The sequence below is a fragment of the Pipistrellus hanaki genome (genome assembly GCF_964339955.1).
Source record: "Pipistrellus hanaki genome assembly, chromosome: 8".
In the NCBI taxonomy this organism is placed as follows: domain Eukaryota; kingdom Metazoa; phylum Chordata; class Mammalia; order Chiroptera; family Vespertilionidae; genus Pipistrellus; species Pipistrellus hanaki.
In genome coordinates, this window is record NC_140510.1 from 83,577,168 (window position 1) to 83,594,707 (window position 17,540).

Here is a 17,540-nt window from a genome sequence, read left to right on the forward strand (position 1 = left end):
CAGGGCCTGCTGCTTTTAGGCGATACGATGTAGAAAAAAAATGCGATCTGGAGTCATAAGATTTAAGCACTTCTGTAACCCACGAGCCAGTGAGCAGATCCCTTAACATTTTCCTTGCCCATAAAATGGGGGAAATGGCTCCCGCACTGCGGGACGGGGTGTAAGAGCACGCGGATATGTGCCACCGTCTGCGAACCACCGGACACCGGGCTGCAGGACTGCTCGCCACACTTCCCAGGAGGCCGCGCGCGCGCGGAGGCCTCCGGACCATAGAGCTCAGGTCCTAGCGAGGCCGCACGCGCGCCACTTCCGCTCGTCCGCCTAAAACCGCGCCTGCGCGCTGCGCTGCTTCCTCTCGGCGTCCGGCCTGGTTCGCGGCGACATGGTGAGTGTGGGGCCCGGTGAGGTCCCGGCGTCTATCCGCCCGCATCGGCCCTTCTGTCCGCCTCTTCGCCCTCACCCGCCGCTGCTCGCCTGCCCCGCGCCCCCGGCCGCTGTGCCCGCGCCGCTCCCCCGGGCGCCGGCGGCGGAGGGCGGAGGGCGGGGGCCGGGCCGGGCCGGGCCGGGGCGGAGGGAGCCCCAGCGCCGGCCTCTCCGGGCCCCGGCCGCCCGGGGGGCGCAGGGAGCCGGCTCCCAGGCAGGGATCTGGGGGAGGAAGGGCAGGTTTCCGTTCCTGTGTGTGTGTGTGTTTTTAGTGTTTGAACAGTATTTATTAAAGAATTTAAATATGCAAACATAACATTAATTTTAATTCTTACTTTGATGGCACACTTTTAAAAGATGACCTAATAATTTCCTTCAGTATTTAAGATATGAACCCCTAAATAAAATGACAAAGTTAACATCTACATTTAATAATAAGCTATTGTGTTTTTTAATTTTATTAATTTCTTTGTTGATTAAGGTATCACATATTTGTCCTCAGTCCCCTATTCCAATCCCCCACCCCTCCCCACTCATGCCCCCACCCCCCTGTTGTCCTTGACCACTGGTTAGGCTCATCTGTGTGCACACAAGTCCTTTGGTTGATCTCTCCCTTTTATCCTAATATCCCTGGTTTCTTCACACTCTCAACAGGCTAAACGCACCAAGAAGGTCGGAATCGTCGGTAAATACGGGACCCGTTATGGCGCCTCCCTCCGGAAAATGGTGAAGAAGATTGAGATCAGCCAGCACGCCAAGTACACCTGCTCCTTCTGTGGCAAAGTACGATGTTCCCTGGGTTCGGGGCCGGGAGCGTCCTTCCTGTTGGGCCTGAGGTCCCTGGCTGTTGCCCAGTGAGAGTTGTGCGCATTACGGGTGACCAGTCCTAAGAGGGTAGAGTGTTGCTGCTAATGCATAGTTTGTAAAGCGTTTTCCACTTGGAGTTAACCACTTGGGAACTAAAGGGGCAAAAATCAGTGACAGCCCCAGCCTAATTGGTGGGAATGACCTGCTTGGTGGGAGTGATCTTGTTGGTCTCGTCAGCTGGAGTTGTGGAGGCTTTCATGTAGTATGTTCATGTCCACAAAAGAACTTGGTGACAGCAGTCCTTGGGGGGGGGGGGGGGGGCCTTTCACGTCTGGCAGTATCACCAGGATGAATGCACATGTTGCATGAGGGAACTTACAGATACTGGAAGCATGTCCTCACTAAACGCGCAGATTTGTTTCCCGGTGTGAGTTAGGCCCCTGGTGTTTGTAAGACAAACGTTTATTTGGCTCACGGGGGAAACGGGTTGTCTCTCACAGACCAAGATGAAGAGGCGAGCTGTGGGGATCTGGCACTGTGGATCCTGCATGAAGACAGTCGCTGGCGGTGCCTGGACCTACAAGTGAGTCCGTTTCCTTGTGGTGTTGGACAGTGTGGGCCAGTCCTAGTCCCCGCTGAACGCTGTGGGCTGCTTTTAACTTGGCACTTCTGAGTTCTGGTTTGCTTTGAGTTATTTAAAGAATAGGAAGAAAACGAGGGAAAAAATCAAATCTGGTTCACATTATTTAAGAACTTTAAAGTCTTAAGGGTCATTGTTATGAGCACTATCACTGTACCAGATCCATTAGTGGGACCATTAAGGAGTCACCTCATTACTGTGTGTGGGAACTTGGGTATCTGGACCACCACGCTATGTGTTGGTTGGCCTTTGTGATGCTGACAAGGGCCAGGTGATTTTGCTGAGATTAACTCGCATTTTATTGTGTGGGCTCTTAAGTTGATTCATTTCTTGGGTGACTGAAGGCATCTAAACTTGGAATTCTTTGCTGACCCCGAAGGCTGGGTGTTCTTAGCCACTGTCTTGACTTGCGCTGTAAATGATTTGGCTAGTGTGTATGAAAATTGAATTTTTAAGTTTAAAACAGAAGCGCTGTAAAATGGAAAAGGTTAATTACAATGAATATGCCTGTAAGCGTCTTGTGGGGTTTTATGATGACGGAAGGGAGAGGGGTGTGCTCTTGGTAAAATGAATTAGCATTCACGTACCTGTGACAGGCGGGGATACTCACCACTATACTAACGAGGAACTGCACATAGCATTCATGTACCTGTGTTAGGGGTAGAAGTATGTGTTTTTTAACAGCTGTCTTTCCAAAATGTAAATTTAATTTGTTTTCTTTCTTCTTTGTTTTATTTTTAATCCTCATCTGAGGATATTTCTCCACTAATTTTTAGAGAGAGTTAAACATGTGAGAGAGAGACATCAGTTGGTTGCCTCCTTGCACGGGCCTTGACCAATATTGAACCTGCCACCCTTCAGTCCACAGGCCAAAGCTCTAACCATCGGGAATACCAGTTAGGGCAAACATTTTCTTATTTGTTGTGCCATTTTTATGAGTTTAGGCCAGTTTCCATGTTAATCTTTTTATGCTCTGTTGCCTGTCTCATTCTGCAAGAACCTGGAGACATGACTTTTAAAGAATGCCATCCATCAAGATTGTACTATAAAAATGAGGCAGGACTACTCATCAGCCATTTCACGTTAACATAGTTCCTTATGGTGGACCAAATTTGTTTTTCTTTCCAGCACTACTTCTGCCGTCACAGTAAAGTCAGCCATCAGAAGACTGAAGGAATTGAAAGACCAGTAGAAGCTCCACAGTTGGAAACATTGAGAGCCTATAATAAATGGGTTAATTTATATAACAAGTACTTTGGTTGTTCATTTTATTAATTAAACATTCTGGTTTGTATTAATTTTGCTATCTCAAAAAAAAAGGACTTGGAAATTAAAATCCATCTAATTTTTCAGTAGTCAGTGATATATAACAACAATATAAGACTTATTTTTAAGTCACTTAAATTTTTATTTTAAATCTTTCTAAAGGTATGGACACATACTTCCTCCTTTAGTGATTTGTCTGACCATTGTATCAGCATCTTCAGAAAATGGGGAAGCAATTAGAATATCACAACAAATTTTGTAAATAATGTATACCATTCTCCATCTTTCAATTTGCACACAAGGATTTCCAGGAATGAATTATTCAATTTGCTGTAGATGGTCACACTAATAAAGAAAAAGTTGCTTGTAAGTTTTTCAAAGTTGTGAATAGTTATTCATTCCACCTCTTAAATGCTCTGTAAGGCCTACACACAGATTTATCCCCTCATTTAGCACTAACTGGGCATAGACTCAACACCCTGTGCCAAGCTTATTAGACCGTGAAGAGAGAAGGCTTGATGTATTGATTGAGTTGCTCATTTGTGGGCAGTGGTTAAAGGGTTAGGCAACTAGTTGCAAAGTACAATAAACCTTTTGACAAGAATATTGCAGAAATAGGTGGTTGGAATTCTTAGTACAGAGTTGATGTCCCCCAGAAAGTATACTTCAGATATTGCTGTCCCTAACCAGATAAGATAACCGATTCAGTTGGTGCCCACTATCTTACCCAGCCACTATAATAGGCCCGTGAATAAAATAGTAATTGCAGAGATTGAGCCTGTGCATGAGAGAAAAAGATGGACTTTTATCCTGGGTGACCTGGCTTTTTCCTCTGTAGAGTGGCAAACCTCAATGAGTCCAGTGTGAGCTCTGATAGGACACCATTTCCTATAGGTACCACTTAGCGAAAAGATTAAACCAGATGCCTTCTATCATGCAAAGGAAAACAGTTGTCTTAGGGATAGACATGTCTTGTGGTTGTGGACTGGCCTAGAATATGTCTGCCGGTATTGTCACTCAGGGACTTAACGTATCTTGCCCAATCCTGTGCTATCCCATACAGTACAGTCAAGTGAAAGAATTGCAGCAGTTGACTCAAATTTTTTTTTACCATGTGTGCCCCATCTAGCCATAGCTTGCTTACTAGACTTAATGATTTGCTAAAGGTTGTGTCAGCTGGGAGCTGCTAACTCACTATTAGGTTATATACTATCCTACAAGATACATTATGTGCCTTAATCCTATCAGTACTTGGTGCTTTCTCCATCATAGCCAGGATTCATGGGTTAATAGAGATGGAAGTGGACTCACACAACTAAGCATTATCCCGGTTGACTCATTGAAGGCATTCTTGCTTCCCTTGCTTGTGACCTTGAGTAAGGTGAGTTTGGAGAACTTTGTCTAAGGATCCAATGTTTCTTCAGGGAACACAACCTTGGTTATATTGAAACCTTGAGATCATTTTACGGTTATATTGAAACCTTGAGATCATTTTACGCTCTATTGATTTGAGAGAGTGACCTGCTCCACCCTTCCATGCATTCATTAACTCCTATATGTGTCCTGACTAGGGACCAAACTCAAAGCCTTGGGGCATTGGGATAACCCTCCACACAACTGAGCTGCCTGGGCAGGGCCATTTGAGTGTTTCATGCCACTGAACCAAAACAGAAAAGGGAGTCTCCAGACACCTCACCTTTAACATCCAGCTATGTGCTCCAGGAGATTCCCTGCCCTGTATGGGCTGTAGCAATGGTTCCCTTATTCTCTGGCTACTGGTTAGGTTCTGTAATTGGAAGGCACCAGTAGAAGACTTGGCAGATGAGAAGAAAATTATATTTATTTCCCCTGCTTATCCTTGCAGCCTTGCTGCAGGTGGACTATTCTACATAAGAACAGAGCTGTGAGGCAGCTCTTTCCTGTATCCATAGCTACCCTTGAGATTTAGTAACTACTCCCTCCCTTTACTCCTGTAGGCCTAGGATGGTAACGGCTTCCTGATGTTACTAATCCTGTCAGACTCCATCCAGTATTGATCACCCTTAACCTGACCACACTTGACCTTAGTCCCTTAATTCAACTTCCTTAATTACACCATTTGAGTGTCCTATCTGTTTTCTGCCAGGACCCTGAACAAACCAGTTGTTTCATAGTAACCTGTTTTGACATTTCTAAAGCAGAAATATTCTGCATATTTTTTCCTATTCTATCTCATTATTCCTTTTCCTTGTGTCCTATAGTAAGACTTTTTTGTCTCCCCAATTCTCTTTCTTTGAGTGAGTTATCTCCATTCTATTTGGTTATAGTGGGGTGGCCAATAACAGGAACCCTTTCTTTTGCTTGGACACAAAAGGATGGTCACGTGATTTAATTGCTGTAACTGGTCAAACAAATTCTAGAAATTTACAAATAGGGTAGAGTCACACCCACACAGGCAGCTCCTTGAGTCTTAGAGGAAGTACCCTGAGAGTCCATGAATATTTGCCTCTATATGCAGTTACCCTGGTTCCTGCTCAGATTAAGAGAGTATCAGTGACTAGAAAAATAAGTTTAAAAAAATTCAGAAGCACAATAAATAATGGGAAGGAATGAATTAAGTATAAGAGACATAGGAGATGCAATGAAGAGTTCTAATAATGGGTAAGGAGAGGAGGGATGATAATGAGGGATGATAATAGCTCAGTTTTCCAAAACAAATAAAAAAAATTCATTATAAATATCACAACAAATTCAAGAATTCCTGTAAGCCCAAGAATAGCATAGTATGAAGACCAAACACAAAAAGAGTATTTGAAAAGCAACTAGTAGAAAAATGAGCAGCATTAAGTCGACTGGTTAAGAATAAATTCTACAAAATAATAGGTTTATATCTTCAAAGTTCTTAAAATTCTGTGATCAGGAAACATTTAACCAATATAAAGGTGAAATAAAATAACTCAGTTTTGGGTCGTGCACTGGGCCCCTCATATATATCTATATATATCTATATATCTATAGATATATATGTATATATATATATGTGTATGTGTATATATATATATGGCTAAGTGACCAACTATACATCTGGCTGACTGCCCAGTACATATGCTACACACTGGCATTTAAAAACAAATGTTGACTTGTGCATGCATGATACATATAAGCTCTTGCTGGCACCAATTGCACACGATGTCAGAATGTATCTGAAGACCAACTATTGGCACAATATACCTCTGAAGCCAAAAGAAAGCAACGTCATCCTATATAATAAAGAGCTAATATGCTAATTAGACTGGATAGTGTATCAACCTTCCAGGATGACCTTCTGGAACAAAATGACCTGTGAGCCGGGGTGGGGGGCTGCAAGGGGGAAGAAAAGTGTATTGATACTTTGGTAGTTATTAATTCCAATGGGCAAGGCAGCCGAGGCTGGGAGGGCAAAGCAGCTGGACTGTGAAGACCTACCCTTGCCCGAATTTCATGCATCGAGCCTCTAGTTACATAATATTACTTATTAATTTACATATTTTTAAATATATTTTACTAACTTTCTTTCACCTCTGACACTTATAAAGAGCGAATAGCGATGTTAAAGTATTTTGTATTTTAATTTCATAATGCTATATTATTTTGACATGTACTTTTTTGCAGTAATGTAATTACTGCATAAATCTTCTAATTAATTTCCTTTCAATGTGCATGAATCAGGGCACTGGGCTATTATTATAGTAAATAATAAAACATAAGGATGCAGACATATTAAAAATAAAGACACATGAAGGTTTAAAGTAAAAGGATGAAAACCATGAGGCAAGAGCTGTACTGATATTTGACAAGTGGACTTTAAGGCAGAAAACATTGTTAAAGCGGGATAGGACATTTACATTGTTAAACATATCGGGAAAAGGCGTAGATGGATTTTCAGCATTTTTGAGCCATTGATGAAGATATGAAACACTAGGTAAGTAGGTGGTGATGGTTCTGAAGATGTTCTTGAGGAGCAAATTGAAGAATTAATTGAAAAATGTATAGAAACACTGATTAGAGAAAATCAAGGAGAACCGATAAATTCTGCAAAGTCAGTGGGAAGTCCAAGAAGACCCAGCCAGCTGAATGATAAACTGGAAAACGCGAATTCATTAATTTTAAAATAATAGATATTTCTATGAAGCAAAAATTTTAAAGAAATGTTTTGGCAGCTCAAGATATAATAGTAATGGAAATCGTTTTTTTAAAAACTAACCTTTCAAGCTGAACTGGAGCCACCTTCTTGTCTGTGGTTTGCTCTCTGTACTGAAGCCTGCCAAACTTTTGTGTCTTGGATTGACATTAAACATGGATATATCCTGCCCTAGCCAGTTTAACTCAGTGGATAGAATGACGGCCTGTAGACAAAGGGTTCTGGTTTGATTCTAGTGAGGGCCCTGGTCAGGGCTCATGCAGGAGGCAACCAATTGATGTGTTTCTCTCACATCGATGTTTCTCCGTCTTTCCCTCTCTCTTCCACTCTCCCTAAAAATCAATGGAAAAATATCCTTGGGTGAGGATTAACAACAACAAAAACCAACAGGGGAAAATAATAATCCTTGTGTATGTCACTATAGAGAGTTCATTACTGACTCTGTGTGCTGACTTTGGAAACAACCTTCATAGGATGCCACAGTACAGTCACGAGTTCTCTAGGTATTTCTGAAGGTTTACATAGTGCACTTGGGCCTTGGAACCCAATGGATATACATATGTTCTTTGGGAAACTAGTCTGTCAATCAGGAAAGTACTTACCATCCCTTCAACAAACAAAGCAGAGAAACTGGTCCACATTACTGGCTGCAGCCATCCTATGTAACGCTAGGGGGCGATACACTATAACTATTGGGTCGGCAACTAAGTAATTGCGGATTTTAAAAAAAATCAAAGACAATTTTTTCATGGAACTAAATAACTTTATTCTGTAATGTATTGCCCATTTTGATCAATGACCTTTTGCCATCTTTCAGGCAGCATCATAATCCCACGTTCAAAAAACTTCTGGTTTTTATTAGCAAAAAACTGAATCAGGTACGATTTGACATCATCATCATTATTGAAATTTTTACCATTCAAGGAGTTTTGTAAAGATCGAAACAAAAAGTAATCAGATGGTGCAAGGTCAGGACTATATGGTGGATGTGGCAAAACATCCCAACCAAGCTCCATTAATTTTTGCCGAGTGACCAAAGATGTGTGTGGCCTTGCATTGTCATGATGGAATACAACACCTTTTCGATTTGTCAATTCGGGCCGCTTTTCTTCAACTGCATTGTTTAATTTTGTTAGTTGTTCAATGTAGACATCAGAATTGATCATTCGGTTGGGTGGTAAGAGTTCAAAGTAGACAATTCCTTTGTAATCCCACCAAACTGATAACAAATCCTTCTTTTGATGAATATCAGCTTTTGATGTTGTTTGAGTTGGTTCACCTGGCCTGCTCCACGATCTTTTCCGCTTGATATTGTTGTAAACAACCCATTTTTCATCGCCAGTTATCAGTCGTTTTAAAAATGGATCATTTTCATTACGTTTCTTTAGCAAATCGCAGCTGCTAATGCGTTGTGTTAACTGTGATTCTTTCAGTTCGTGAGGAACCCATGTATCGAGTTTTTGAACATAGCCAAGTTGTTTTAAGTGATTTTCAATGCATGTATGTGATACATGAAGCTTCTCTGCAATCTCACGTGTTGTACTGTGACAGTCTGAATTGATTATTGCTTTGATTAGGGCGTCATCAACTTCAACTGGAAGACCAGAGCGTTTTTTATCTTTGAGTGAAAAATCACCAGAACGAAATTTGGCAAACCAATTTTGACACTGCCATTCTTTTAAGGCTTTGTCACCATAAACAGCACATAACTTTTTATGAGCTTGCGATGCGTTTTCCCTTTGCGGAAATAAAAAAGCAAAATATGACGAAAATGTTCCTTTTGATTTTCCATTTTTCAACGAACGCCAAACGAAAACTACAAAACAGATCAAAAAACTTTTTTTTACTGATTAACAGCTGAATAGCCAACTATCAAATAACAAAATATGTTTTACATTTGTACTACGTCTGCAAACCTAAAAATTCAACTGAAGCCATATATGTGTGAAACCCGCAATTACTTAGCTGCCGACCCAATATATAGAAAAAGGAACATAGCCTAAGTGTAAGGTCAAGTTTCTGTGTCATAATGTGACCAAGCAAACTGAAGTAAAGAAAAAAGAAGGCCAAAATGAGTTCAGTTTAGGACAGATAACCTACTAATAAATAATTAAGATGAACTTGGGAGTATTTTCTAGGGTCTGCTAGTTTGAAGAGAAAACTTGAATATAGTATTTTCATTTTAATAATATTAAGAACTATTTTTACCAGTTGTAAAAAGAAAACTCTTCAGCAGTGGTAATACATCATTAAAATGTAGGGTATCCCCCCAAAAAATGTATTGATACTTTTGTAGTTATTAATTCCAATGGGTTAAACCTGAAAAGAAAGAAACATCACTTGAGCTATCAACTGTTAAGTGTGTATACATTTTTGGGAGGGGGAAACCTATACATTTAATTAAATAAAATTTAATTACTTGAATGCACCATGCTTTAAGATCAAAGCTAGTATTGGTGATAAAGAAGTTATATGTTATGTATTGGTTTTGAAAAATGTTAATTGGTATGTGTACGGTCACACACTTCAGAGAGAGATGATAATGTGGGCAAAGGATGAGCTTTGGAGGCATAATTAATATATCACCCAACTTCCACTCTGTCATTTACTGACTTCAGAGAACGTTCATTCGCTTTTTACAGTTAGAGTCAGAGGTTCTCTGAGAGGCATATTGTGAAGGGTTTTGATGGTGGGAGTGCCATCCTAGTCAAGATACAAAGACAAAAAAAAATAGAGTAGAAACAACAGAATGGGAAGGAAAAATGTTTTCAGGGCATCATGGTAACAAGTACAAACAGGACCCTACTGGTTAAATTAGGGCAAGTGCACATTCTGACTAAAGAATCTGAGCCTATTTTCTATAGGGAAGATGAGTGCAGAAAATGGACAGCAGGGGGAGCCCTTGATACGTTTTGCTTCTCAAGTCTGTACTCAAAAGAATGAGAAAGTGTCCCTTTCCTCATGCTCCCAGCACCAGCTCGTTTCCCTCTCTACTGGTATTCTCATCTTTATTCATCTCATTTATGATTATGCCACTTCCCTAAAGAAGCGCCTATGACGTGCTAGCAGCCGTGCCTCTTCTTACAGGGCCCTGTGAGGCTGTTGCTTTACTCTTCAGTAGATCAGGAAACCACGCCTGAGAGGAACTGAAAAGCTGCCCCCATTTAGTTCCACAACTGATAAGCGGCTCATTCCGGATCCAGATCTTAGGGCTCTGGGATTCTGAAGGGCAGCCCCTTCAGCCCAAAGTCACTCCTCTGTGTCCCTGGGCCCGGATTCCTCCTCTAAAATGCAATCCCGGGGACAAATGGAGTTAAAAACAATCTCTCGGAGTAGCTTAGTTGGTTCACTTTAGGAGGGGCAATTTAAAAACAATGCTTTAACTCAAAGGAAGTGCCCACACCCATAAGCCAGTAGGAAAGAAATGCAGGGGCTCGTGGCAATGGTAGTACCAGGGATGCAATTTAAATTTTAACCCCCCCCCCATAATTTCCATTTCCCTCCCCTCTCTCATAAATTGATATTATCTTAGGTTTATGTCCAAAGCTTTGCACATATAGCTTCAAAATCCTTCCCTGGCTGCCCCATCCCACCTCCCCTGAACTCCACTGTGGCAGCCACTTGTGTCAGTACTCAAATTCCCTCCTATGAGTGAGGCTGAGTCAGCACATTTGGGGACCCACCTCCCCCCCCCCCCGCAAACCTAAGAGCTCTAACTTTACATCTTTAGTTGCTACTAAATAAAGACTCCCGTCTTCTCTCCTTCTGGGAACCCACCATGCAGCTCAGCCTGGGACTAAGTCCTCGGGGGGCTCAGGAAAGACTTGATGACAGGATGACTGATGGGCTCCCACCTCTGCCTGCCCGCCGGTCCACTCCTGCAGGCTCTGGCCCAGGTCCGCCGTTAGGCTGCCTGAGGGTCTGCTTCTTCTGTTGAGTCAGCACCAATGAGTTTGGGCCAAGATCAGTGGGGTTAGGGGTAGTACTGCAGGACCCTGGGAAGGGAGGAAGAACTTCATGGCCCAAAGGAAGACTTGGTGAGGAACATCTGAATGGAGGGCACTTGGGGTTGTGGTCAGAGGAGCCTGAGCTGGGAGCTGACCTGTTGGTATCACTGACCGTTGGCTATTGGTAGAATGCTATATTGTAGAAAAACATAAGGGGCTGCTCATTCATGCTGCTTAGGAGCCTAAAAAGTCCAATCTCATCCCATCTCATGCTTCAACTCTACACCTCTAAGACATGCCAAAATGGATCCAAGTCTCTATGAACTCTATGAATGTAAGTTGAGGAGAAGGCAGATGAGTGAAATTCTCAGATACACCCCAGCAGCACGTAAGCCATCCTTTTGCCAGAGCTGCTGAGGATCAAAATAAAGTGACTGATTACATTTGGTAGCAGATAGGTAGAGTGACAGAAGTTTAGAGAAACAGGGAGGAGGAAGTAGATGGGAAGAGGAAACCAATAATGCTGTTCTTGCCAACCATCAGACAAGGCAGTTATGCCAATGTTGTCCCCAGAACCACAAACCTCATAGCATCCTGGAGTCATATCACTGGAAGTGTGCTTAGAGGTTCTCTCATCCATCCCCATCATTTTAGAGAAGGCAGTACAGATCCAGATAGTGAAGTGACCTGCCCACAGTCCTCCTAGGTGGCTTCAGAGCCAGAGCCTCGTTCAGGGCTTTTTCCATGATAGCGCAGGCTCACACCTGCCAAGGTTTGGGGAAGAGTTCGGGCTTGTTTGGACACAATTCCGCCCTGTCCAAGGTCTGAGAGACTCTGGAGGCCCTTGGTGATATCTCTGTTCCTCTGGGAACCAGTGTCTTTTCTGGTCAGTTGGACTCTTGAGCTTTTCTTTAATATTTTTATTGATTTCAGCGAGGAAGAGAGAGATAAAAACATCAATGATGAGAATCATTGATTGGCTTTCCCTTGCATGCCCCCTACTGGGGATCCAGCCTGCAACCTGGGCATGTGCCCTTGACCAGAATCGAACCTGGGACGCTTCAGTTCACAGGCCAACATTCTATCCACTGAGCCAAACTGCTAGGCTAGCAAGCATCTTTTTTGAGTATTGAATATTGGTGATGTATCAGGCAGTTAAATGATGCTTTGTGTGCAACAGCTGATTAGGGACTTAACTAGCCTGAAGCCAAGGCTCTGAAAGAATGGGTCGGGGGTCATGTGTAGGTGCAGACTTGTGGGGCCCACCCCAGAGTCTCTAGGTGTGGAACCCAGAAACTAGCATTTAAAACAAATGCCCATCATAATTTTGTTATACTCAAAATTTGGGGATTGTTGCATAAAAAGCAGTAATAATATTGATACATATGGAAAGGACCCATGGAAAATGGGATGAGTATGTTAAACAAAGAAGTACATTAGAGTAAAAAATATTTGTGTTACCTGCGAGTCCGGGGCCAAGGCCCTTTGGAGTGTGGTGCAGAGGTTGGGGAAGTTGGCATTTAGGTGTCCCGGCTGCTGTTGACCAGTTCAGGACTGTCTTTCAAGCTCTATGTCCACTGTGCTCTTATGCTAGCAAGGTTGTTGTCATTTTATTTTATTTTTTATTTGTGTTGCCTTTTCTCTCTTCTAATAAAACAATTTTATGGTAGAATCTGGTACTCACTTTGTGTGCAACAGCTAATTAGGGTAAAGTGATTAGTGAATAAGGAACAATGACATCTCTCTGTTGGCTTAGAATTGACAAAAAAACTTTAAAATGTTTTATCTTCAGCCAATCCTGTGGAGGTAAGTTTCTTACATGCCTCATTTTGCAGTTGAGGAAACTGAGTTTGGAGAGGAGGAGCAATCTGCCCAAGGTCATATAAGATAAGCTAGCTGTGCTTGTCTATGGATTTCTTTGAGAATTTAGTCTTTGGTATTATTTCTTTAAAATAAGCACTAGCTTGGTCTGGAAGTTGTGGAATCACTTAATCTATCCTGGCAGTGTCAGAAAAGTTCACAAGGGAAAGCTGTTGGTGCTGAAGTCTCACTCTTAACAAGGGGTGGGAATTATGCAGTTGGTTGAAGTTGTGAAATGATATTGAGCAAGTACTGTATAGGAATTAATTAAGTGGAAAATGGGTACAATCAATGAATAAGGCATTGAGACTTGTGCATACCAAGGACTGGTCAGTGCGTGTCTAGTTGGGTGGCTGTGTCTCCTGCACGTGCTCTCTGGGGTGTAGGAGTAAGAGAGTCACACAGCAGTCCCTTTGCTTCCACATCCTGTACATCAGACAGTTGGCCTTGCCTAGCAGAACCCCCTTGGGCCCCCAAAAGGAAAGAGAAATTGTGACTCTAAGACAGAGAAGCTTTTCATCCTGGCCATCTGGCTGCTTTTCCAGACTCGCCTCACCTTCATCTGTATGTTTATTCACAGCACTACCGCGCCCCCCCCCCCCCCCCCGTGGTCTTCTTTCTCCGCCCCCACCCTCAAATAGAAATGAAAAGGAAGCAGCCAGAGAGCAGTGTGCTCTGTAACGGAAAACAAAGGCCCTGGTGGCAACTGCTTCTGCCTGGATCAGCCTTCAAGAAGCACCACCCTCCTTCCCCCATTTGTTTTACTTAATAGTAATTCTTTTTGGGAAACCTGGGAAGGGGTTTTGCACCAGCCTTGGTGATTCGTGGAGTTGCCAGACGGGATGATGGGAGGCGCCAAAAGAGGGAGGGGCAACCCCCCTCCCCCCAACACACACACACACACACACACACACACACACACAGCAGGTTGTTTCAGGAATGGTGTTGGAGAGGGGATGAGGGGAAGAGACAGATCAGAACTCCTGGCTTCCATCACCTGCTGCATCAGCATCATCTGTGGAGTGAGAATGGGCAGGAGGCAATGAGGAACACACCTTCGTTCCCTTAGGACGGTGTTCGGAGAGTGAGTTGGTTTGAGAAGTAGTGGGGTGAGCTCCTACCTCTGTGTCTCTAGATGGCTGGTGCTCACTACTCTGAGCTCTGCAGGCATTAGGAGACTGTTAAGTCCCCAAAAAGAAGATGCCGAAAGGAAATTGCAAGATCAAAATTAATATACGTTTAACTAAATTTCTTTTAAAAAATACATTTTATTAATTTTTTTACAGAGAGGAAGAGAGAGGGATAGAGAGATAGAAACATCAATGAGAGAGAATCATCGATCAGCTGCCTCTTGCACCCCCCCCACTGGGGATGTGCCCGCAACCAAAGTACATGCCCTTGACCGGAATCGAACCTGGGACCTTTCAGTCCCCAGGCCGACGCTCTATCCACTGAGCCAAACCGGTTTCAGCTAATTAAACTTCTTATGTCACCTTCATTAATTATGAAATCTAGCAATTAAAAACTTCCCATGAAAACAACTTTAGTTGAGTTTTTTGTATTTTGCAGGAATACTAGCGAACACAGTTATTAAAATACCAGGGAACCATAAGCAACCATAAATTTAATAAGTTACTGATAGTCAAGAGCAGTTGGGAACTTGTATCTCCCTTCTGATTGAAAAAACAAACAGTGCACCCAGTTGCCAGCCCGTTTCGCACGCCTCTATACCTCTGCTCTCTGCGCCTCTGCACCTCCTACCCAGTCTCAATGCGCCTTTTTCTTTCCTTCTGCTTGTAGAACTTCTGCTCAGCCAGCTTTCCCATGATTCTGGGTGAGAGTTGTTTTGTCTTTTAGTTGTAGTTTTGGTGTGGTTATGGGAAGCAGCATGTACAGGTGTATACCTTATGCCACCATCTTGGTTTCTTAGACATCATATTCTTACCCTCTAGAGGTGTCGAACTCAATCAGAGAAGGGGCCAAAATCTAAAATCCAGCCTAAATCGCGGGCTGAATGGTTTACTGAACAGTCACAAACTGACAATGTCATAAACTGACAGCGGAGTGCAGTGATGACAGCGCGGTGCGGGCCACATTGCAAGGCCTGGCGGGCTGGATTTGGCCCGCGGGCCTTGTGTTTGACACAAGTGCCTAGGCTATCATGCCCTGGAGCCAGAAAGTATCCGCTACTCTTTTTTTTTTTTTTTTTTTTTTTTTAAATAAGCACTTACTCAGCACCATGATAGGTACTGGGATGAGCAGGAATACAAGGTCATGCCCTGAAAAGATTCCAACAGGGATACAAATAAGCATGTAGACCATTGCACTATAGTGGGGTTAAAAATTTTTTTCCTCTCTAAGGAATATTTTAAAAATCCCCGTCCTGCACCTACGCAGGCACCCAACTGCACTCTGACTGGGAGAGGCTAGAGGGTCCATTGTTTTGAAGATGCACAGATTTTAGAGCCACTGAGACCTGCACTGAAAGCCTGCCTTCACCTCTTAACAGCCTTTTGATCTCAAGCAAGCTTGGAGTCTCGGTTTCCACATCCTTAAATGTGTCTAAGGATGCCTGGGACACAGGAAGTGTTGTGGCTTCAATAAAAGCATGGCTGGCCTGGCCTGCGTTGCTCAGTTGTTGAATGTTGACCTATGAACCAGGAGGTCACTGTTTGATTCCCAGTCAGGACACATGTCTGGGTTGTGGGCTCGATCCCCAGTGTGGAATGTGTAGGAGGCAGCCAATCAATGATTCTCTTTCATCATTGATGTATCTCTCTCTCTTTCCCTCTCCCTTGCTCTCTGAAGTCAATAAAAAATATATATATATTAAAAAAAATAAAAGCATGGCTGCAAACACACCAGGAGTATTCCCAGCAGACAGCCGGCACTCAGCATTGTCGAAGGAATCTGCATTGGCTGGGGCGGTTCTGTAGCTTGCCATCTGGTACAGCTTGTATCCTGGGACACACTGAAAGCTCCCCTGCTACTTTTACTTCCTTTATGTTTCTACAGAGCTGGACACACAGCTAGTGCTCACAATTTTTTGCTGAATGAAGGAATGCCACAAAGAGCAAGATCTGTTCTTTGGAACTCACCCCACAGGGAGGGTGAAGGCTGCTGTAGAAACCTGGAGTGTGTATGCAACCCGAGGGGGAGGCCTGCTCTCTGCAGGAGTCTGAGCAGGTGGGGGCTCGAGCAGCCAGGCCAGCCTCTCATTCCAGACAGCAGGAGCTGAGGCTGGTACAAGAGAGAATTGCCTGAGGCCCTCTGCTGCCACCTCCCCTCCCCAGGGCTCCGTGGAGCCAGGCTCCTGCAGGCTGCCAGGTGGAGGCTGGACAAAGCCTCCGGGGACTTGAGGCCCCTGCACTTTCATCAGTCCCAGCCTGCCTGTCCCTGTGAGGGGCCCAGGCACGTTCACAGCTGAACAAGATGGGGCAGGAAACCATGAATCGAGGGATGAAGGTGTTAACGCAGCCGAGCTGACTTCTGGGTCTAAATCCTTTGCCTCTCCTTCCAGGCGTGCTCGGGCCTGTCCCTGCCCACAGAGTCTGCCCTCAGTTCTGCCTTGCAAATCTCTGTGGGAGCTGGTGACAGCTATGATTGCCCAGGCTGGCTCAGGTGAAGGAGAAGTTGGAATCTGACTGAAGTCGAGGCTGCAGAGATGGGACAGCGCCCTTTGTAGCAGAATTTATAGAAGTGTAAAAACCGATCTTAACTTGACAACCGTACAAAAACCTGTGGTGGGAAGGAGTTTCAGACACCTGAAACTTCTCGGGGTCAGATCCCAGCTCATTTGGTGTCTGACCTTTGTCAGGTTAACTAACCTCTCTGAGCCTCCATATCTGTGTCCACAAATAGTCATAATGAAGTCTAGCTCATGGGATTTTAGTAAACATTAAGTGAGTTGAGAGCACACAGACCCTGACCTGGACTGTGCAAGCCACGTCTTGTGTGGTTCAGGATTTGGGATCTGGAGAAGGGTCGTGTGCAAATGATAGAAACAAGACAAGAAATAATAATTTGGAAATATTGGGGTCCAGGCAGAAAAGCCCAATGTAAGAGAAAGGATTTCCACTGGTGCTCAGACCTTGTCAACCTTTTATTCAATTCTGGATACACATCTAGCCCGTAAGCAGGTAATTGCGGTAACAGACAGACTATCCTAAAGGTCAGTAAACATTTGAAAGATTTACTCTGACACTATTTGGTCAGTAAATTGCCTGAGCTACCATTGTCTGGACAAAACCATCAGTGCATAGCTCTGGCCCTTGCCAGGGGCTCAAGGTTCACCAGCTTTCTGGGCTCCTTGCTTATACTTCTCTGTTAGTGAAGACAATGGGTGGCTTTCCACATTGGACTATCTGGCATCCTCAGCAGTGGAGGGGTTAGTACTCTTGCTTTATCATCCAGAAGGAAACTAGCAATGGGAGCTGAG

The 17,540-nt window shown here is 43.7% G+C and overlaps 1 protein-coding gene across 1 annotated transcript; it reads left to right on the plus strand.

Annotated features, from left to right (window-relative positions):
* Window positions 1-261: 261 nt before the first annotated feature.
* RPL37A (ribosomal protein L37a) lies at window positions 262-3,123 on the plus strand. The gene is made up of 4 exons (XM_084892513.1): window positions 262-385; window positions 1,078-1,206; window positions 1,731-1,813; window positions 2,999-3,123. The coding sequence occupies exons 1-4, from the start codon at window positions 383-385 to the stop codon at window positions 3,060-3,062; spliced, it is 279 nt and encodes a 92-aa protein (XP_084748639.1). The 5' UTR covers window positions 262-382; the 3' UTR covers window positions 3,063-3,123.
* The last annotated feature ends 14,417 nt before the right edge of the window (window positions 3,124-17,540 follow it).

Coding starts and splice junctions, on each gene's coding strand:
- RPL37A (XM_084892513.1), top strand. Junction 1,207..1,730: donor CCTGCTCCTTCTGTGGCAAA/GTACGATGTTCC, acceptor TGTCTCTCACAG/ACCAAGATGAAGAGGCGAGC. Junction 1,814..2,998: donor GGCGGTGCCTGGACCTACAA/GTGAGTCCGTTT, acceptor TTTTCTTTCCAG/CACTACTTCTGCCGTCACAG.